Source organism: Schistocerca cancellata, chromosome 4, assembly GCF_023864275.1.
Source record: "Schistocerca cancellata isolate TAMUIC-IGC-003103 chromosome 4, iqSchCanc2.1, whole genome shotgun sequence".
In the NCBI taxonomy this organism is placed as follows: Eukaryota; Metazoa; Arthropoda; class Insecta; order Orthoptera; family Acrididae; genus Schistocerca; species Schistocerca cancellata.
The window spans coordinates 51,772,651-51,795,927 of NC_064629.1; the positions used below are offsets into that span (position 1 = coordinate 51,772,651).

Consider the following 23,277-nt stretch of genomic DNA (forward strand, 5'->3'; position numbering starts at 1 on the left):
AGCATGATGTCTGGACAATGACCTGCAGCACCATCATCATGAGGTGAATGGAGAAACGGTTTGTTATATTTTATGTGTGTGAAATGTTCAAATGTGTTTGAATTCCCAAGGGACCAAACTGCTAAGGTCATCGGTCCCTTGACTTACACACTACTTGCACTCACTTATGCTAAGAACAACACACACACCCGTGCCCGAGGGAGGACTCGAATCTCCGGAGGGAGGGGCCATGCAATCCGTGACATTGCACTTGAAACCGCGCGGCCACTCCGCGCGGATTTTATGGGTTTTACAGGCATTGGACCTAAGACGGAGTGTCATTGTATCTTGAGAGTAACTTTCTACCAGAAGAACCAGCTCATGTGCCTGAATTTCGTGGAAACAATAAAGAACACTATTTAGAGTATGTGAGATATTCACAGTATAATCTGCTTGGGTACTGTGCACTATGTGCTGAATCTGCATCTGCAACTTGTTTTATGTGCCATCGTTTTGGTCATGTTGTTACCAATCAAATGTAGTTCTTCAGCGCCAAAATTGTCAATATTTATGGGTACCTCCTTCCTGCCATCCTTCTCCCGTACGTGTACAATACTCCGTTTAACAAGGCAACTTGATTGGTAACAAGGTGCAAGCTGTAATTATTTTCTCTTTCCCGGTTAGTAATCATCGCTGATTTTAATTCCGTATGAATGAAGGATAAAGGTGTTACAATAGCAGAGTCAGATACACAGAGTCTCACTGCACTGGAGGGTGAGGCACTTAATCAACTAGCGCGATGGAGAGCACAAAATTCGGTCTTGCTTAATAAGCTTGCAGGAGAGATGAGGAGTTAGTTTTGCTTAGGGCACAGATCCACCTACCGCTAACGTAGTCACACTCTCTTCTAGAAGGTCATCTGAGGATTTTATGTCATTCGCAGAAGACCTGACAACCTCAGCAAGTGTCGGAGGTTGGTCCAATAACCACTTGTTGCAGATAGCCAAATTACGTTTAATTGAAGTGGCAAAGACTGTTGAATAACATGGAGACATTTAAGCAGTGGAAAAGGGGGCTTCTGCAGACCTATAAGAAATAGAATAGCGTGAGACACTTTTGGGAGCAGTTGAGAGCTATTACAAAGAGGGAAGGGTCAGGCGTGGTATATTTTGCCAAAGAAGAAGAAAAAATGAATGTATGAAGATGTGAACTGACTCAGAATGATGAAGCGAATAAAGTTTTGCTGCAGGAGACTGAGCAGCGAGTTGCCTTGTTAAACGGAGTATTGTACATGTACGGGAGAAGGATGGCAGGAAGGAGGTACCCATAAATATTGACAATTTTGGCGCTGAAGTACTACATTTGACAAAGGGGATGTTGAAGCAAGACTGGAGATTCTGGAGGAGGAGAATTGCCGCACAGAAGGTGTGTGCCATAAACATCTACAGAGCACCACTAAGATTGGATTACATAAGAAGGTGGAGCATGTAAAGGCAGCGGAGAGAACACAGATGGAGGAGTTATTGATGGAATTTGAGAATTTGTCTTTTCCTCAGGGTCTGTTGCCTGCGACACCCACAACACAACACAGAATTCCAACAGGGAATGAAGAACCACTGTACTGCAATCCACTTGCAACTGATTCTGGAGGAGTTTATTACCCAGCAGTTGGTTGATGGAGTAATAAAGGAGAGTAATAGTCCACGGGGAGCAGGAATTGTGATTGTGCCTAAAACATTACAAACAATTCCAAGAAATACAGATTTTGGTATGATTACAGCCATCTTAATAGTAAGACTGTAACAGATGCATACCCCATACACAATATCACAGAGGCCATTGATAACTTGGGGCAGTGCTGGAATTCCTTTACCATGGCTTTAAGAAGTGAATGCCATCAATTGGAGATGGTTCTCGAGGACCAACCGAAGACAGCTTTGTCGTTATCCTCTGGTCATTACCAGCATTGGAGGATGCCATTCGAGCTGAAAAATGTTCCTGTGATATTTCAGAATTTTTTGGAATGAGTGTTGAAGGAGTTGAAGCCTTGCCAGTGTCTGGTTTACCTGGATGATATAATTGTGTTCTCAAGGGACATGGAAGAACACTGGAAGCGTTTGAGAGAAGTATTTAAGAGGTTATGGGCTGCACACCTGATGTTGACTATGAAGAAGTGCCATTTTGCATTGGATGAAGTAAATTACTTAGGGCACGTAATTGGCAAAGATGGAGCAAGAACGAATCCGAGACTGGTACAGGCAGTGCGAGATTTTCCGGTGTTGAAGACGAATAAAGAACTACAGTCATTCTTGGGAGTCTTGAATTATTATAGGAAGTTTATGAGGGGGTTTCCTGAGACAGTGTGGCCACTCACGTAACTATTGACAAAAGATGTGAAATCTGTGTGGAGAGAGGAATTTCAGGAAGTGTAAACGAACCTGTGGCAGAAGTACCATACACATTGAGATCATGGAAGTAGCAGATGTATTTTTATTGTGGTTCTTGATGGTTGGTTGGTTGATTGGTTTGGGGAAGGAGACCAGACAGCGAGGTCATCGGTCTCATCGGATTAAGGAAGGACGGGGAAGGAAGTCGGCCGTGCCCTTTGAAAGGAACCGTCCCGGCATTTGCCTGGAGCGATTTAGGGAAATCACAGAAAACCTAAATCAGGATGGCCGGACGCGGGATTGAACCGTCGTCCTCTCGAATGCGAGTCCAGTGTCTAACCACTGCACCACCTCGCTCGGTCTCTTGCTGATTATTTAGGATATTATGTGTGGGGTACCAGAAGTAGTATGTTAAGGAGGAACGTATAAATTTTGTACTGGAATATAGGTTCTTTGGTTTTACTTTTATGAAAGGTGCTGACTGGTGAAAGCAGATATTTTGAGAGCAATGAGGATGGTAGTCCCTGTCCTGTGCTGTACACTGAGAACGAGGATGGAAGGATGCTAGTTGCGGTGATGCTTTACCTCTTCACCTGGCCCAAGTGGGAGTGCTGCAGAACCAATATCTGGAGGGAAGAGTTCTGTCTGCCACCCAAGAGGATGTGATGATTGCTAATCATCAATTGATGCTGAGTTTAGTGTGTAACACATGGGAATTCCAGAATGAAATAAGGGTGCTAGAGAAAGTGTTTCCTGGTTTGTGGCAGGTAGCCATGAACAGGGGAGTACTTAGGGAAGTTCCAGGGAGTACGAGAAATCACATGAAGAATATAAGCAGTGGCAAGGACAAATGCAGCAAATAATGGAGGTGGTGTCGCACTCACTATAATGGCAGAAGAGAGGTGGGATGGACGCTGAGAAGGGTTTTGAAGACTGTGTTTGGAACAGTGGATGCTGCTGACATAAGGAAACTGAACTGTGCAATGTAAGCAGTGAAGGAGTTGCCCGAGGATAATAAGTCAGGGGTGAGGTGGCATACCAAGCAGATAGCAAGTCTGGAGAGCAGAATGTTAAACAACATGTGTATGCTCTGGAAGCTGAAAAGCAAGGTGATGGCCTACGTGAAGGTATCACAGGACACTATGAACTCGGATCCGGGGGAAATGCAAGCATGAGTTGAAATACTCGATACAAGAGTCACCATGACAAAACTACTGCAATCATTAGTAGAGAGCAGCTGGGACATGAGAGTGGAGATTACAAAATGTCTCTCTGGTGGGCAGGTATCTGGGTACCTTTAATGAACTTCTGCCTCTCAATATATCTGAGACACGGAACCATCCCTTCAGTGACACTACAGTGAAAATGATATGCGGCGGATTTTAAATGTGAATGACAAGAATTGTGGCTTTGTCTAGTGAAACTGAAGGCAAAAGATTGTGTTTTTATTCCAAGATGACTCCTATTATTCTTACACAGATAACTAAAATTAATAAATGTGATCAAGAGATTTTCTCTACGTGAATAACACCTAGAATTCAACATCATGGCAAATTTATTTCTAAAAGACATGAATTACACTACTGGCCATTAAAAATGCTACACCACGAAGATGACGTACTACAGACGCGAAATTTAACCGACAAGAAGAAGATGCTGTGATATGCAAATGATTAGCTTTTCAGACCATTCACACAAGGCTGTCGCCGGTGGCGACACCTACAACGTGCTGACATGAGGAAAGTTTCCAACCAATTTCTCGTACACAAACAGCAGTTGACCGGCGTTGCCTGGTGAAACGTTGTTGTGATGCCTCGTGTAAGGAGGGGAAATGCGTACCATCACGTTTCCGACTTTGATAAAGGTCAGATTGTAGCCTATAGCGATTGCGGTTTATCGTATCGCGACATTGCTGATCGCTTTGGTCGAGATCCAATGACTTTTAGCAGAATATGGAATCGGTGGGTTCAAGAGGGCAATACGAAACGCCGTGCTGGATCCCAACGGCCTCGTATCACTAGCAGTCGAGATGACAGGCATCTTATCCGCATGGCTGTAACGGATCGTGCAGCCACGTCTCGATCCCTGAGTCAACAGATGGGGACGATTGCAAGACAACAACCATCTGCACGAACAGTTCGACGACGTTTGCAGCAGCATGGACTATCAGCTCGGAGACCGTGGCTGTGGTTACCCTTGACCCTGCATCACAGACAGGAGCGCCTGCGATGGTATACTCAACGACGAACCTGGGTGCAGGAATGGCAAAACGTCATTTTTTTTTTCGGATGAGTCCACGTTTTGTTTGCAGCATCATGATGGTCGCATCCGTGTTTGGCGACTTCGCCGTGAACGAACATTGGATGCGTCTATTCGTCATCGCCATACTGGCGTATCACCCGGCGTGATGGTATGGGGTGGCATTGGTTACACGTCTCGGTCACCTCTTGTTCGAATTGACGGCACTATGAACAGTGGACGTTACATTTCAGATGTGTTACGACCCGTGGCTCTACCCTTCATTCGATCCCTGCGAAACCCTATATTTCAGCAGGATAATGCACGACCGCATGTTGCAGGTGCTGTACGGGCCTTTGTGGATACAGAAAATGTTCGACTGCTGTCCTGGCCAGCACATTCTCCAGATCTCTCGCCAACTGAAAACGTCTGGTCAATGGTGGCCGAGCAACTGGCTCATCACAATACGCCAGTCACTACTCTTGATGAACTGTGGTATCGTGTTGAAGCTTCATGGGCAGCTGTACCTGTACACGCCATCCAAGCTCTGTTTGACTCAATGCCCAGGCGTATGATTATTACGGCCAGAGGTGGTTGTTCTGTTGTTTCTCAGGATCTATGCACCCAAATTGCTTGAAAATGTAATCACATGTCAGTTCTAGTATAATAGATAGATCAACACAACACATCGATTATCTACATCTACATCTACATTTATACTCCGCAAGCCACCCAACGGTGTGTGGCGGAGGGCACTTTACGTGCCACTGTCATTACCTCCCTTTCCTGTTCCAGTCGCGTATGGTTCGCGGGAAGAACGACTGTCTGAAAGCCTCCGTGCGCGCTCTAATCTCTCTAATTTTACATTCGTGATCTCCTCGGGAGGTATAAGTAGGGGGAAGCAATATATTCGATACCTCATCCAGAAACACACCCTCTCGAAACCTGGCGAGCAAGCTACACCGCGATGCAGAGCGCCTCTCTTGCAGAGTCTGCCACTTGAGTTTGTTAAACATCTCCGTAACGCTATCACGGTTATATTCTCCCTTGTGTTCAAAATGTGACATGTCTGATAGACAGTTGACAAAAACGAAGGGTGGCGACTTGACTAATTCTCACTTTAAAAAAATGGATAGCGCGATGAGCTGTACCCTGAAAAGAAATTTTCACAATGCGCTTAAGTTCTACAGCGACTGATGCTGCTGGGAGCACACAATGAAGTAAGAGAATATCACTCTAAAGATTCCTAGTGCTGGTGCTGTGGATTTCTCACCCTGTGCATGTAGAAATCTCGAGATGCAGTGCCCAGTATGCCTCAGTGCCGGGTTGAACGGTGGACGTCCGTCTCCTGCTCTCGTTCTGATCCGCCTTCGCGTCCATATATCTTCTCCAAGACTGAGTCGACTGCTCCACTCCATGGTTTGCGATCGTATCTCAGCTTTCACACATTATATTCAAGTCCATCGATAGCTCCATGTGAAGTTTACGTCAAAAAGGTAAACTAACCAATTGAAAGCTGGTAAAGCACTCCAGCACCAATCATGTATCAGTTCCTTCCATGAGATGGGAAAAAACTGTTCTTCCAAGCCTAACACGTCTTGAGACATCAAGCAAGCGTCTGCTACTACGTTTTATGGCATCATGGGACCGTGTTCCAATGAACACACAGTTATGTTCTGGAGCTGGGAAACAGTGTAGCTCATGATTCTATGTGACCACAAAAGACGCCACAGCTGTCTCGGACACCCAGTGTCCGGCCTCTTGCAGTGTCGTTCCATTTCGCTTGCTCTAGAGAAATGTTTTCGCCGATCTAGCTAACATTAATCTTCTAGGAAGCTTCCCAGAAAACTACATGAGGATCCCTGCAAAAATGCAGAAATGCGCTTCACCTTGGCTGGGAAAAATTGGCACACCCTCAGTCCGTGACAGCGCGATGAAAGCAGTCATAAAGTTTTTTCCAGTGGCCTCTGGGACAATACACTGTGGCCGTGCTCTGGGCTCTCTGCTTTCTATGGCGCCGGCCTGGATCTCCCTTCACTCTCTCTGTGCCTGCGACTTGTATTCTCAGAGATGGTACCACTAAGCCTCACATGCCACAGCCATGACCCTCCGCCAAACAAACGCTCGGCACCTCGACTTCAAATGACTTGAAGCATCTAGCTACCATTAAATTCAGAATCACAAGCACTGCCAACCCTCTCTAATGGTCCCATTGATCATAGGGCCTGTAATTGTCTTTTCGATTGACTAAGTAAAATGGGAGAAAGGTGGGTCAAAAAGACCTGCTGTCTTTCAAAACCCTTCACTCGCAATGCATTTTTGTATGGGACTTGTTCCACTTAAATTAGGGTAGTTGGGCATGTACAAGCAATAATTTGAGCTGTAAATATTTGATCACATATCAGCTACTCTGAACAAAAAATAACAAAGGAAAGGGGACAACTTTGTTAACCGCAAAAAGACGAAACATGATGAACCAACAATAAACACACAAATATTAACTGCTGAATATGGGCTGAAGACTGTGCTGGATGTTGTTGGCATCTGATAGGACTATATGGTCTCTGCAAGTATCACAGTCACACAGTTAGACAATTAAATAAAACTTAAATGAAATGCATTCAGGTGACAAAACCTAACTCATTTACTGAGGCCATAGAAGAAACGTCTAAAAAATTTAAAATGATAAGAATTTCTGTACTTCCACAAAAATATGGTCTCCCTGATTGTAATTCCAAGAAACAGGTCTTTTAATTGACTTAGCGCCTTGCATTCAGTAATCTCCTCTCGTCAACACTCATTCATTCATGAGAAATGCAGTAACTAGTGAAACAAGTGTGTATCTAATACCAATATGTAGAAATGTTTAAAGCCTACAGTAAATCATGGAGTAACTGGACAAGGAATTATACCAATAAATGTGAATTTAACTGGAAATGTGACATGTGTCGAATGTGACATGTGGCAAAAATAAGTTCAAGTGGATAACTGAGTAAATATCAACTGTGAATTATAGTGTGTAAACAGAAAGCTAAACATGAAAGTTACAAAGACCTACAAACATATTTGCGTTAGATATGTGTCACTGTACATTGTATCACAAAAATAGAATATTAACTTTGAAACGAGTACCTTAATAAATGTATGTACGTTAAATGCAAATATTAAATGCTCATGAGAACAACACAACGAATGTATGATGTCAGTGGAGACATAGTCAACAAAATGAATACGCAGAGCATATGTATCAAGTGCGGTCATCCTGTGCAAACCTAAGAACAGTGTAAATTGTTACAGCATTAAGAATAAGAATAAGACAGTACAGAAAAGTACGATTGTTACATATGAATGTTCACAGTTTTAGTCGAAGATTTTCTGATGACATTTGAGTGAGGTGAGAAGTGACTGTCTCAGGATTCGTAATCATAGCACTGAAAGTGTCTTGCGACTTCACATTACATTGCACATGACACTCACTTTAAGTTTAGTGGAGACTCTTGGTTGCAGTTGTTGCGTAGGTTTATTGTTAGAGGCTTGGTGGGCAATGGCAAGGATCTCCTTGCAGTTTTGTCTCTGGCAGTACCAGACATACTTCGTTACTGTCAAAGGCAGCATGGGACAAAACGTGTTGGCAGCCCAGTTTGATGGATTGGTAATTATGACAGTTTACAGTTGTACTGGCTCCACTAAATTGTTTTCTGATACGATTCTGTCTCTTACGTGCATCTTGCAGTTGACCTGCTTTGTTGTGAAGGCTCAGATGGTTGACAGTGCGTTAAACGTGGCGGTGTGATGAGCAAGATACTTTCAGAAAGAAGAAAGGAGTAACAGAACACGCATGTTGTCGCTATTCAAATACCAATTCATATAAGTTGGTCCTGATCGGTTCCATTTGCATGGTCCACGCTTGGGAAAAAAATGTAAATGCGTGTTGCAGGTAATCTCATGGCACAGAACTGCGTTTGGCTACAGCCTGGTTGAAGGTAACAAGTCACTGGTACTCGATCATCAAGATGGAATTTGCAGATGTTGATTACAGAGAAATATAACCATAGTGCTATACATGGAAACTACCACATCCCAACATCTTATCTTCCGGCAACGCGCCTACACCCCAGTAACGTGCATCTCCTACAACTAGTTGCTTCTTAAGCTTATATTTAACTATTCCCTCCATCATTAAGTAACAGTTCTCTTATTGTAATATACACGAACCAAATGTGAAATTATAGTTACGACACTACGGCGTATCTGCACGGATCCTCTATGGATATACACTCCTGGAAATTGAAATAAGAACACCGTGAATTCATTGTCCCAGGAAGGGGAAACTTTATTGACACATTCCTGGGGTCAGATACATCACATGATCACACTGACAGAACCACAGGCACATAGACACAGGCAACAGAGCATGCACAATGTCGGCACTAGTGCAGTGTATATCCACCTTTCGCAGCAATGCAAGCTGCTATTCTCCCATGGAGACGATCGTAGAGATGCTGGATGTAGTCCTGTGGAACGGCTTGCCATGCCATTTCCACCTGGCGCCTCAGTTGGACCAGCGTTCGTGCTGGACGTGCAGACCACGTGAGACGACGCTTCATCCAGTCCCAAACATGCTCAATGGGGGACAGATCCGGAGATCTTGCTGGCCAGGGTAGTTGACTTACACCTTCTAGAGCACGTTGGGTGGCACAGGATACATGCGGACATGCATTGTCCTGTTGGAACAGCAAGTTCCCTTGCCGGTCTAGGAATGGTAGAACGATGGGTTCGATGACGGTTTGGATGTACCGTGCACTATTCAGTGTCCCCTCGACGATCACCAGTGGTGTACGGCCAGTGTAGGAGATGGCTCCCCACACCATGATGCCGGGTGTTGGCCCTGTGTGCCTCGGTCGTATGCAGTCCTGATTGTGGCGCTCACCTGCACGGCGCCAAACACGCATACGACCATCATTGGCACCAAGGCAGAAGCGACTCTCATCGCTGAAGACGACACGTCTCCATTCGTCCCTCCATTCACGCCTGTCGCGACACCACTGGAGGCGGGCTGCACGATGTTGGGGCGTGAGCGGAAGACGGCCTAACGGTGTGCGGGACCGTAGCCCAGCTTCATGGAGACGGTTGCGAATGGTCCTCGCCGATACCCCAGGTGCAACAGTGTCCCTAATTTGCTGGGAAGTGGTGGTGCGGTCCCCTACGGCACTGCGTAGGATCCTACAGTCTTGGCGTGCATCCGTGCGTCGCTGCGGTCCGGTCCCAGGTCGACGGACACGTGCACCTTCCGCCGACCACTGGCGACAACATCGATGTACTGTGGAGACCTCACGCCCCACGTGTTGAGCAATTCGGCGGTACGTCCACCCGGCCTCCCGCATGCCCACTATACGCCCTCGCTCAAAGTCCGTCAACAGCACATACGGTTCACGTCCACGCTGTCGCGGCATGCTACCAGTGTTAAGGACTGCGATGGAGCTCCGTATGACACGGCAAACTGGCTGACACTGACGGCGGCGGTGCACAAATGCTGCGCAGCTAGCGCCATTCGACGGCCAACACCGCGGTTCCTGGTGTGTCCGCTGTGCCGTGCGTGTGATCATTGCTTGTACAGCCCTCTCGCAGTGTCCGGAGCAAGTATGGTGGGTCTGACACACCGGTGTCAATGTGTTCTTTTTCCCATTTCCAGGAGTGTATTTCACTGTGGTGGCATGTACAATCGGTTAACAGCGCCACAACCTGTGGACATACACAAAACACCAACACTGATACCTAAATTTTATAATCTAGCGTCAAGTTGACGTAAACGTACAATATATTCACACCAAACGTATTGCTGCTGACTAAAACTTTTGAGATTTTAAATGTTTTCATACCTTTTAACCCTGGGTATTCATGTCTTGTGTGGGGCTAGATGAACCAGTTGACGATGGGCTTGGTTTTGCACGGCAGTTGTCTGGGCTCAATCACGTGGTGGTTCATAACAAACATGATCTACTTCAGTATGACTCATTACTTAATTTGTCTCTCTGAAACTCATGGTTGTGCGGTAATGACCTGATACAGTTTCTCTCACATGCAAAATTATAATGCGATATGCTCATGTCTCTTCCGATCGTTAGTACACAAAGATATAAACTCCTCTCATTCCTGGTGTCGTTTGTAAGATCCTTACTTCTGATCTAACCAGTCATTTGACGCTGCTTGATGCATCGCCTCTACAAATGACTGGCACTGTCCACATTATCAAATGAGCCTCCCCGAAAAGAACCCAACAGCCTCCCAGATGTACTGGGACGGGGGGGGGGGGGGGGGGGGGGGGCTCGGAAGATACACTCAACGAAGGAGTCCCCATGCTACACTAGTGTGGACCAATCTCAAGAGCTGAGATTGAGTCAGACACCCAACCACTCTGTGGACACAATACAAACTCCAGTGGAAACACAATGGAACACGCAGCTCTGGAGTGGCAAATTATAGTAACATACACGAACACCAACAATGCCAACAACAAGCGAATAGATGACCAAGTTTAGGAAAGACAACAACACGAATACTCCAAAGTATGATGATAAACACTCAGATTCTATCAGACAAAAAACCACAGAAGACAGGGGAACACCTCTCTTCTTAATCGTGTCACTAATGATTTTTTACGAAGTTGCTCCGTTTGAATCTGTAGCACATTCTATCACTTACCTTCTCAATGCAGTGATCGTAATTCGAGCAAGTGTAAAGATACACATCACACTACGATTCTTGAGAGGTGAATGGCACAATAATTATTGCAACCCTGGGATAACAAAAAGTACTGGTGAAAAATAACCACGCACTACATTAATTTCTTATACGACAACAATGTGAACTTAAACAAATTATCCCTAATCTAATTTGAATATCTATCCTTTCAATCACTGACAATGCATCAATTACCATGTTCGACTGCTGGATTCGGAGCACACACCTCCACAATTTCAACTTCTTGTTCTCTCCTATCTAGTTTTCTCCAAATTCTTTCGGAAAGCCCGTTGCTATATCCACCATGAAAATTGTTCCACTTATTCCGATTATCTGAGAGGCGTACCGTAACCATGGCCTTCCAACTATTCATTTCTATTAATATTTCTTTCCTTTCTCAGACGTTATGTCTGGTTAAAAATGGAAAGTGATGCGGACCTTGATCAAATGTGACTTCCTTTTAACTGTACGGTATATATTACATTGCATTTAGGAACTTTCGGGTAATTGAACATGTATCAATAATTACAGATTTCTGTAGTTGTATATATACATTTGGATGTAGCTGTATTGCGTTGATGTACTGGTGGATATTGTGTGGTATGACTCCTGTAGTTGATAGTATAATTGGTATAATGTCAACTTTATCATGATGCCACATGTCCTTGACTTCCTCAGCCAGTTGGATTTATTTTTCAATTTTTTCTCCTGTTTTCTTCTGTATATTTGTTGTACTGGGTATGGATATTTCGATTAGTTGTGTTAATTTCTTCTTTTCATTGGTGAGTATGATGTCAGGTTTGTTATGTGGTGTTGTTTTATCTGTTATAATGGTTCTGTTCCAGTATAATTTGTATTCATCATTCTCCAGTACATTTTGTGGTGCATACTTGTATGTGGGAACGTGTTGTTTTATTAGTTTATGTTGTATGGCAAGTTGTTGATGTATTATTTTTGCTACATTGTCATGTCTTCTGGTGTATTCTGTATTTGCTAGTATTGTACATCCACTTGTGATGTGATCTACTGTTTCTATTTGTTGTTTGCAAACTCTGCATTTATCTATTGTGGTATTGGGATCTTCAATAATATGCTTGCTGCAATATCTGGTGTTTATTGTTTGATCCTGTATTGCAATCATGAATCCTTCCATCTCACTGTATACATTGCCTTTCCTTAGCCATATGTTGGATTCGTCTTGATCGATGTGTAGCTGTGTTAGATGATACGGGTGCTTGCCCTCTAGTGTTTTCTTTTTCCAATTTACTTTCTTTGTATCTGTTGATGTTATGTGATCTAAAGGGTTGTAGAAGTGGTTATGAAATTGCAATGGTGTAGCCGATGTATTTATATGAGTGACTGCTTTGTGTATTTTGCTAGTTTCTGCCCGTTCTATAAAGAATTTTCTTAAATTGTCTACCTGTCCATAATGTAGGTTTTTTATGTCTATAAATCCCCTTCCTCCTTCCTTTCTGCTTAATGTGAATCTTTCTGTTGCTGAATGTATGTGATGTATTCTATATTTGTGGCATTGTGAACGTGTAAGTGTATTGAATGCTTCTAGGTCTGTGTTACTCCATTTCACTACTCCAAATGAGTAGGTCAATATTGGTATAGCATAAGTATTTATAGCTTTTGTCTTGTTTCCTGCTGTCAATTCTGTTTTCAGTGTTTTCGTTAGTCTTTGTCCATATTTTTCTTTTAGTTCCTCTTTGATATTTGTATTATATATTCCTAATTTTTGTCTGTATCCTAGATATTTATGGTCATCTGTTCTTTCCATCGCTTCTATGCAGTCGCTGTGGTTATACAATATGTAATCTTCTTTGTTAGTGTGTTTTCCCTTGACTATGCTATTTTTCTTACATTTCTGTTCCAAAAGCCATATTTATATCATTGCTGAATACTTCTGTTATCTTTAGTAACTGGTTGAGTTGTTGATTTGTTGCTGCCAGTAGTTTTAGATCATCCATGTATAGCAAATGTGTGATTTTCTGTTGGTATTATATCCATAATTTGTATTATTTAGCATGTCAGATAGTGGGTACAGAGCAAGGCAAAACCAGAAGGGACTTAAAGAGTCTCCCTGGTATATTCCACGCTTAATCTGTATTGGCTGTGATGTGATATTATTTGAATTTGTTTGTATATTAAGTGTAGTTTTCCAATTTTTCATTACTATGTTTAGGAACTGTATCAATTTAGGATCTACTTTGTATATTTCCAATATTTGTAGTAACCATGAGTGGGGTACACTATCAAAAGCTTTTTGGTAATCAATGTATGCGTAGTGTAGCGACCTTTATTTAGTTTTAGCTTGATATGTCACCTCTGGATCTATTATCAGTTGCTCTTTACATCCTCGTGCTCCTTTGCAACAGCCTTATTGTTCTTCATTTATAATTTTGTTCTGTGTTGTATGTGTTGTTAATTTCTGTGTAATGGCTGAAGTTAATACTTTGTATATTGTTGGTAGGCATGTTATGGGGCGATATTTTGCTGGGTTTGTTTTGTCTGCTTGATCTTTAGGTTTCAGGTAAGTTATTCCTCGTGTAAGTGTATCAGGGAATGTGTATGGGTCTGCAATGTAACTGTTAAATAATTTAGTGAGATGTGAATGTGTTGAGGTGAACTTCTTTAGCCAGAAATTTGCTGTTTTATCTTTTCCAGGGGCTTTCAAATTGTGCGTAGAATTAATTGCTTGGGTAACTTCATGTTGCAAAATTATCACTTCAGGCATTTGTGGTATCATTTTGTTTGTGTCTTTTTCTGCTTGTATCCCTCGTGCATGTCTGTTATGTTGTACCGAGTTTGGCCATATGTTGCTCCAGAAGTGTTCTATGTCTGTTATGTTTGGTGGATTGTCTATTTTAATGTGTGTGTTATCTATTGTCTGATAAAATTTCTTTTGGTTTGTGTTGAATGTTTGGTTTTGTTTCCTTCTATTTTCACTTTTTTTGTATCTTCTAAGCCGTTTGGCCAATGCTTGCAATTTCTGCTTCTTTTCATCGAATTGCTCTATCGCTTCTTGTTGCGAGTTTTTACCTAACCTTTTTCGTTTTTTGTCTGATATTTCATTTCTTATAAATTGTGTTAGCTGTCCGATGTCTTTTCTCAGTTTTTCTATTCTGATCTGTAGCCTGTGTTGTCATGCTGGTTTTGTGGGTTTCTTCTGTGTGCTGGTTGGTTCTGATCTCTGCCTAGTGTGTATATTTAGTGTAGTGAGTGGTCCTATATAAACCAGTAGTTGTAACTCTTCCATAGTTGTATTTTCATTTATTTTGTTGTGTATGATTGTGTTTATAGTTGTTATTGTTGTTTCGACTTGTGGGTTATTTGGGGGTCTATGCAAGAATGGTCTAATGTCTGTATTTGTGTCTTTGTATTCTATATATATCAGCTGAAATTTTTCTTCTATATCTAACATGTGTGTCACTTCGTGTTCTATTTGTGCTTGTTCTGGTGTCTGTCTTAAGATTTCGTTTTCCTCTGATTGTTTAATTGATGCTTGTTGTTCTTTGTTTGTTTGCTCTGGGATGTTTGAGTCCGTTACTGTATTTTCTTCTTCTTCTGATTGCACATTATTTTGTTCCAGTATTTGTTGTACATGTTGTTTGATGTTTTCTAATTCTGACTGTGGTATCCTGTTATTTTTTATTATTACACAGATCTGATCAGCTAGTCGTTGTTCTGTTAAAAATTTTAATTCTGGGTATCTGGTAATAAACTTTGTGTATACTTGTGATCTGTATCCAGTTGTGTTGGTTCCTTAGTTTGTTGTTTGGTAATAACAGAACATGAGGTGTCGGTTAACTTCATCTGACCAACTCATCCTCTGTCTTTGTTTTCCTTCTAGAGTGGTTGCAGGAAGCATATCCTGGAAAACACCTCTATTTGGATTTAAATCATTTGCCGTGTGGCTAGCAGTGTCGTTACCATTGTGGATGGGGAATAGGGTTCAAGCGTCGTCCCCGACCATGACAGCGCTTGTCCGAGGCTTCATTAGTTCTGTCCTGAACCAACTAATTCCCCTAAAGGGGGGGTTAGCCCTATTAGTGGTTTGTTCTTTTCGTCGCTTTTTGCTACTGGCAGAACATACCGGAGGCCTATTCTTTTCCCGGGCCTCCATGGGCCTATTATTATTATTATTATTATTACTCCCTCTTTCATTATTTCTGTTCTTCAATTTGCAGAAATTTCCGCTACAATTCCTCCTCTTCTCTCGTGCGGTATGCATTTCGCAGGCAAACTCTAGTTCACGGAGAATTCTTTTAAATACTTCAGTATCGTCTCTGCCGCTCCCTGCGAGAATTTGCTGGTAACTGAACGGCAGTTTCATGTAACAGAAACGAAGAATTTCATTGTTAATACATGGTTCAACCAGAAACAGGTTCTTCTTGACAAGGGATTCGAATAGTTTCACAGGGCTCTTGAATCCCAATGGTTCGAAGTCTCAGCACATCATTATCTCCTGCGTTAGGCTGTCCCGCATCTTTGATAATCAGTAACTGGCGAGGAACGCATCCCTAAATTTTTGGTATGTTCTGTAGGTGTCTGCAACACCAGGCACTTTTTCCATGACTGAACCCTCCATGTGTCCACAGATGAATTCCAGTTTATATCTTAATGGGCAGGAAGGAGACATGGCCTATCAAACTGTGCAATCGAAGGTTTGGAGTGCAAAGTATTACCACTGTCCTGGCAGTGTTGAAAGTTATAAACAGACATGAAACGTTTCTGGTGGAATCCCATATTATTGTTTACTATCGTCGTTCTCTTGCTTCTGAAATACTAATTTCTTTACTGTGGTGTGCAACATAATTACACGAGTGGTTACTACATATTCTTGCACTATTTTCCGCACTAATGTGTGATACACATCTGCATATTGGTACTCAATTATACAATGCTTCGGACCCTGAGTCACGGCTCATGACCCATGGCGCGTTTACTTGCAGTGGGCATGCAGTGGCCGAGTAACACCGTGGTGATTCTATGATATGCATTGGTTCCGTTGTATCTGAATGTGATATTTCCATATTGTCTTCCTGCTTCATTCGTTTTCTGCGATCGTTGTCCTCCAACTGTTTCTTCGTGAGTTCTTCATGTTCCTGTTTCAACTGACTTACCCTTTCCGAATTTTGGGATATCTTTTCCTGTGTTTCTTTTACAGTTTTCTGTCCAAGCTCCTGTACTGTACCTAGCACCTGCTTCGTTTGACAAACCGCATATTTTGCTTGTCTCACGTGTTTGTTCGCGACTAGCGCCTCTTCCCTTGTTCGAAAGGCATCGATATGAGCTACCACTGCGTCAGTTGTCATGTTTAGGATTCTATTGATGTCTGGTGAATTTTCGAATCTCATCGTTAATGTCTATTATGTTTTGTTCCAGTTTCCTAACAAATTACTGTCTTTTTTTCTACCTGTTTAAAAGTTCTTTATTTTCTTTACTTTCTTTATGCCTATTCTACTTTGCCTTCTGCCTTTTCTCTTCCACTTGTTTTAAAAATGCGAGAATCACATCTGTGTACTCTTTCTTTTTGCAAATTCTGGAATAAATGCACTTGGCCTTACTATACTATGTCGCTCTGGTGCCGAAACCGATCTCTCACTCCCTCTTGTCATCGCGTTTTGGATGATGACTACTGCTTCTACATGTTATCAACGTAATCCCACTTTATTCTTACTGTCATCGAATACTCCGGACAATTCCCTGCAATGTAGTGCTGCCTTCTCCATACTGCCACCACCTTGGCCTGATTTTTCTGCACGGAAGTTGATCAGTTCATCCCCGAATTCGTCTGCCTTCCTGTTATGCAATTGATCCATACCGAAATCTCCATTTCGACTCTCCTCACGTTCTAACCGTGCTATGTTCCTTGCTGTCATCAATGTGACGTTCTGACGTATCATTATTATCAACTCAATGAAAATACTGCGTAGCAACAAAACAAAATCTCCCTTGTATTGGCATATATATATATAAACCTTCCGAAAGAACAATGCTGGTACTGAGGCCATAAACAACACAACACATGTTGCAGAAACCACAAGCCGACACATACAGAACTTATTCACTTAAAGAAAAAGAGAACATAGGTTAGTAAAAAATTCGTGTCAATCACTACAGTTGCCATGGAACAAATTCACAATCCTGCCGTATGCGATTAAATATCAGTCTGCAAATTAAGTTTATTAAGCAAAAGTCGATCATGCCAAACAATTATTCTACACAAGATTCATTCAACAATAATGGTCTGACTATATCACAAAAGTTCCGGAAAAAATCTAAACCCTGGCAGGGTACTACAATTTATACAAAATGTCTCTCTGGTGGGCAGCTATGTGGGAACCTCTAATGAACTTCTGCCTTTCAATATATCTGAAACACAGAACCACCCCTTCAGTGACACTACAGTAAAAATTATATGCAACAGATTTTAAACGCGAATGACAAGAAATATGGCCATGTGTTGTGAATGTGAAATCGACAAATTGTATATTTATCCCAAGATGACTCCTATCATTCTTACATAGATAACTAAAATTAATAATGGCTATCAAAAGATCGTGTCTACTTGAAGAACTGCTAGAATTAAATATTATGGCAAATTTATTTCTAAAAGACATGAATCAAATGGAACACAGCTCAACATAACACGTCGATTATATTCTTCCTCTTGTTCATAAAGTGACATGTTCTGGTACACAGTTGACAAAACTGATGGTTCATGCCTAGACTCTAACTCTCACTTTAAAAAATGGATAATGGGAATTATTTGTGCTAAATGTGAATGACAGTGTGAACTGTTCCCTGAAACAAACGCCGGCCGTTGTAGCCGAGCGGTTCTAGTCGCTTCAGTCTGGAACCGCGCGACTGCTACGGTCGCAGGTTAGATTCCTGCCTCGGGCATGGATGTGTGTGATGTCCTTAGGTTAGTTAGGTTTAAGTAGTTCTAAGTTCTCGGGGACTGATGACCTCCGATGTTAAGTCCCATAGTGCTCAGAGCCATTTTGAACCTGAAACAAACTTACAGAATGCCCTTAAATCGGACAGCGACTGTTGCTGCTGTTAACACACATTGAAGTAAGGGAATATCACTCTAAATATTCCTAGTGCCAGTGCTGCGAAATGCTCACCCTGTACATGTAGATGTGATGCCCAGTGCACCTAGGTGTCGAGCGGTGGACATCCGTCTCCTGCTCTCGTTCGGCTCCAACTTCGCCCCCAGGCTCCGAGTTCAAAACCAAATCCCTTCTCCAAGAGTGAATCGACCACTCCATTGACTATTCGTGATAAAATCCCAGCTATCACTCATTACGTTCAAGCCGCGAAAGCTGCACTTGGGGTTTGCACCAAAAAGGTAAACCCCCCAATTGAAGGCTGGTAAAGCACTCCTGCGCCAGTCACAGTTCGCTTTATGTGCCTTACAATCTCCCTCCATAAGATGGGAAAAACTGTTCCTCCAATCCTAAAACATTTCGGCATCGAACAGGCACCTGCTGTTTCGTTTCCTGACCCCACGGTCAACATCCCAGTCAGCACACTGTTATTTTGCGCCCGTGTGAGAAACAGTGTGGCTCATGCAACTACGTGACTTCGAAAAAACGCCACAGCTGTCTCAGCCATCCAATGTGCGGCGTCCTATACCGTCACGCCATTTCGCCGATTCCGGTGAAAGCTGATACCAATCTTACAGGAAGTTTCCCAGAAAACAACATGAGGAACCCTGTTGAAACAGTGGAATGTACTTCGCCTCGTCCAGGAAAAACTGTCACTCCCTTAGTCTGTCGCAGTCATAAAAATTTTTTGCCTCTGGCCATCGCGACATGATTGGCCGACAACACAAGCGCTCAGAACCTCCACCTCAAATGACTTCATGCATCTAGCTGCCATTAAATTCTGCATCACAGTCAGTGTCAGTCCTCTCTAATAGTTTTATTGAGCATAGAGCCTGTAACTGTGAGTTGAAATTACCTGACATCTTAAAAGAAGATGAGCTTGCAATAGGCTATTCATCATGTGTTACACGGGCAGCTGAGTCTCGTCTTGTTGTCCCCAGAACAGTATACGGTATGTTGATGAAAACAGCATGTGTTCATAAAAGTGCGGGGAAAACTTCCGCCAGACTGAAAGTTGGACGTTAATACTTCTTTGCAATGTTGGGCAACGATTCTGCTGTGATGTGCATACACAAACTCTGAGTCTGAGATATTATTATCTCGAGTAGTAGCGAGCGAACAGTTGTTGAGAGGAATCGGAAGTGGTCGGACGCAGCCTGTGGTGGAGAGAAGCCGCGCGACATGAGAGGTCGCAGCCTGCTAGTAGCGCCGGAGGAGACTTTTGTATTAATTGAGGATTTTTGGTAATTTGCCTTCTTGTTGCACGTAGCTGTCGCTTGTGTGCGCACTGGAGGGATTTTGCCAGATTTGTGTATGCATACATTGAGAGTAATATTCGTATCTTTGTTGTGGCTAGAGACCTGTTTATTGAGTATAGACGTTGCGGAGTAATTAAAGTCTGTGTAACGTCTGTAAGTGTTTAAATAATCTATTTTGCGAATATAGTAAATTAAAGTTTCTTTCATTTTATTTATATCGTTTGAGGCTAGTTGACCAATGTTGCAATTATTATGACCATGCATGGATCACAGTATTGCTTTTGAAACATTTTTAGCATGTTGCTGATCACACAGTTGCAGCGGCAATACGAGGTAAGTTGTCCATTGCGTACAGGAGCATTGCAAAACAGTTGTTAGAAATTGTTACAGAATATTTTAAAACTCGTAGTCAAATACTTGAGAATTGATTTCTTTATGATTTGTAGGAAGAGTCTTTAATTTCTGTTTCTTTTTGTTCTCAGTCAGAATTCTATTATTTTCAGAGAAGCAACGTCACATATTTCCGTACGTCTATCAGCAGGACAAACAATAATTACAAATATACACAAGTTAAAAAAAGAGTTACCAATCAAGTTTCAAGACCTAGGATTGATACGGGAGCCGAGTGGGCAGAACTTGTCTTTATATTATCGTATGGCATCAGTGGAAGTGAGGAAGGACTAGGCACAATTGAGCATTCTGGTTAGGATCCTGATGTCGGACAGTCATGCACATTTTAAGTATTACGCCGTACACTCCTATATGGTGAAATTGGGAGCTGTTAGTGTGTGCTGATGTTTGAAGAGGGAGACAATCATGCAGGAATCATAGAGACACAGCTGTGACAACGCCCAATGCCAGAGGGGAAAAGTTACAGTATGGCCAAATTGTTTGATTCACACGAGCATGATCCCACGTTCAGCGCAGATATTGATGGGCAAATCAGGGGGCAGCATGTCCAAGCGATATCGTATGACCTAGGCCACCTTTCCAGCGAGCAGGTCTACATTGGATTTATTCTGTGTATCACAGTGTGGTAGTAGTATTGAGCTGCTATGAGCAAGGAAGGGTCATGGGAATGAGATGGTTGAATCTGAAAGATAGTGGTTCTTGATTAACGTGACAGCATGTAACATAACAGGGCCAGCTTCCCACATACCAGCCATAATGATAAGAGTTACTCACTTGAACATAATGCAGCCACAGCTGTATTGGCGGATGAGCCAATGTAGATATTCCCTAAGCAGAACCTAACCTTTCTGAACCATACATGGAAACCAGACCTGATCCATTCTCTTAAGCATTTAACATAGACACAAGAGGGGTAAATCTCTTGGAGCAGTTAATGCAGCATGTTAAAAAATAGCAGGAAGGGCAACAATGACGAACCATGACCTTGATTGTTGCAATATTTAGCGCCATAGTGACTCTACCTCTTCATCTATTTCAGGTGGTGGGCTGCTCAGCAGAACAATCCTCCAGTAATTTTTGCTAGAGCGTAAAAATGAATATCGTGTTGTAAAACAAACTGCATCTGATAGAATTTAAGAGGATATAAGGCCCTGCAGTAAGCAGTGAGTATTTGCAAATTGTCAAGGGCATATGTTTTGACACAATGGATGGAGTGTAGAAGCACAAAGTGATGAAAGTTCTAGAAGAACTAAATGACTGTTGAGTTGGGTAGATGTAAGCAACTAAACAGTGTAAGGAGGCATTTATGATGTAAGGGTTGAAGTCAGATGCAGACTCTGAACATTGTAAATTGTACTGTCAGATGTTTTGGAAGGGAAACCTGTGTTATATACGCAACACACAGTGGAGAACCAGTCCTAAGGAAGACCTGAGAGGCTGAGTCCTCTCCATAGAGGGGGTAATATAAGTAGAGGATCACTGGCAGTATGAGCCCAAAAGTTGCTGACCTCAGCATCAGCGTTCCAGAAACTGCTGAAGTCAGCATCAGCTTTACTAAAACACTGACATCAGTATTGTGCTCATACCATGAGATCAACATTTACATAATTTCCTCCCCTTCCCCTCCCCCTCCTCCCCCATGGTCAATGACTTTCCACTGCATGGCCTATGTGCCACCAATGGCATGCAAGCTTGGCCCCCCACCCTTAGAGTAATTTTAAGTTTTACAATTCGGTTGCCTGTACACTCTAATTTTATGTCTGTACCTGGTCCAGTAATAAATGCTGCCAGCAGCAGCAGCAGTCAGCTGGGAAAAAGAAAATTATCAGTAAAAGTATTCATCTATCTCTAATTATTATTATTATTATTATGTGCGGTGTGTTTCTCTATACTTAGGGCTTTGTAATTATTGTTACAGACGAAGACACACAAGTATCCCTGCCTGAACCTCAGCAGGAGCAACAGCAGTGGCCATTATCCACAGGACGTCCTCCCAACATGTCCTGCTGTAGCCGAGCGGTTCTAGGCGCTTCAGTCTGGAACCGTGCTGCTGCTACGGTAGCAGGTTCGAATCCTGCCTCGGGCATGGATATATGTGATGTCCTTAGGTTAGTTAGGTTTAAGTAGCTCTAAGTCTAAGGGACTGATGATCTCAGATGTTAAGTCCCATGATGCTTAGAGCCATTTGAACCATTTTTGAGCTCATGAATGGTAGTCCAATGTCTGTGTTTGAACTTTATGAAATAGAGGTTGAAATTAAGGCCTGTAGAAAACAACTCTTCATGGAATACTGTGCTACTTAACAACGGTTGTAAATAAATTTATATTTGTAAATAAATCAAAAATACATATTCATACAAAAAAATTGTGTTATCTTCCTCATGTCCTATCCAGCTACTTAGTGTTTTTAAAAATATATGTTGCTACTTACTGGTGAACCTGTGTGTGAGCAGTTGAAACTACAGTTTAACAAATTAAGTTCCGGGTTATTGGAAGCAAGACACAAACTTTCAGTTTATGAAAACACTTTCTTTATGTATAGTTTCAATACTGCTGACATGGCCACTGCCTGTACTCCTGTACATCTTTTTTTGGAGTCTGCATTATAATTTACCACTACATGCTGGTAATTGGTATAGAGTACAGTGATCATATTGTAAATTCTCTTTCTATTGACACTTAACACACATAGTTAGAAACCATCCCCACAGTAGTATACTTAGACAGTACAAAATATGATGTCATAGTACAGTCTTTAAAATTAGTGTATTTTATTAATAATGAAGATGAAGGAACCCCCACTTCTTTTGACCAATATGCTCTGCATTCTAGTTCAGTACTCAGGTTTTTGTTTTTACAAAATTAATCTTTTTTGCACAAAAGTAACCAAACGATCTTATGGAATCAAATGACATATACATGGCTTATGTGATGTATACATGGCATCACAATGGTGTAACATAGTCGTAATGGCAGCATTACGTCAGCGCAACAGGTTATGCCAGTGTATATACCACAATTACGTCATGCATACGCATCAATTACGCCACAAATACTCAATGTATACATCATACAAACACCATACATATGCTATACATAAGTTGTACATATGCCATGATAAGATACTTCAACAGTATAAAA

At 42.2% G+C, this 23,277-nt stretch overlaps 1 protein-coding gene across 1 annotated transcript in view; it reads left to right on the forward strand.

Moving 5' to 3' along the window:
• The window catches only part of LOC126184401 (uncharacterized), a 232,352-nt gene extending 209,913 nt beyond the window's left edge, over nucleotides 1-22,439 (forward strand). The window contains exon 3 of the mRNA XM_049926783.1: nucleotides 22,055-22,439. Coding sequence (XP_049782740.1) covers nucleotides 22,055-22,263 — 209 coding nt within the window. The 3' untranslated portion in view covers nucleotides 22,264-22,439. The remainder of the gene's footprint in view (nucleotides 1-22,054) is intronic.
• The last annotated feature ends 838 nt before the right edge of the window (nucleotides 22,440-23,277 follow it).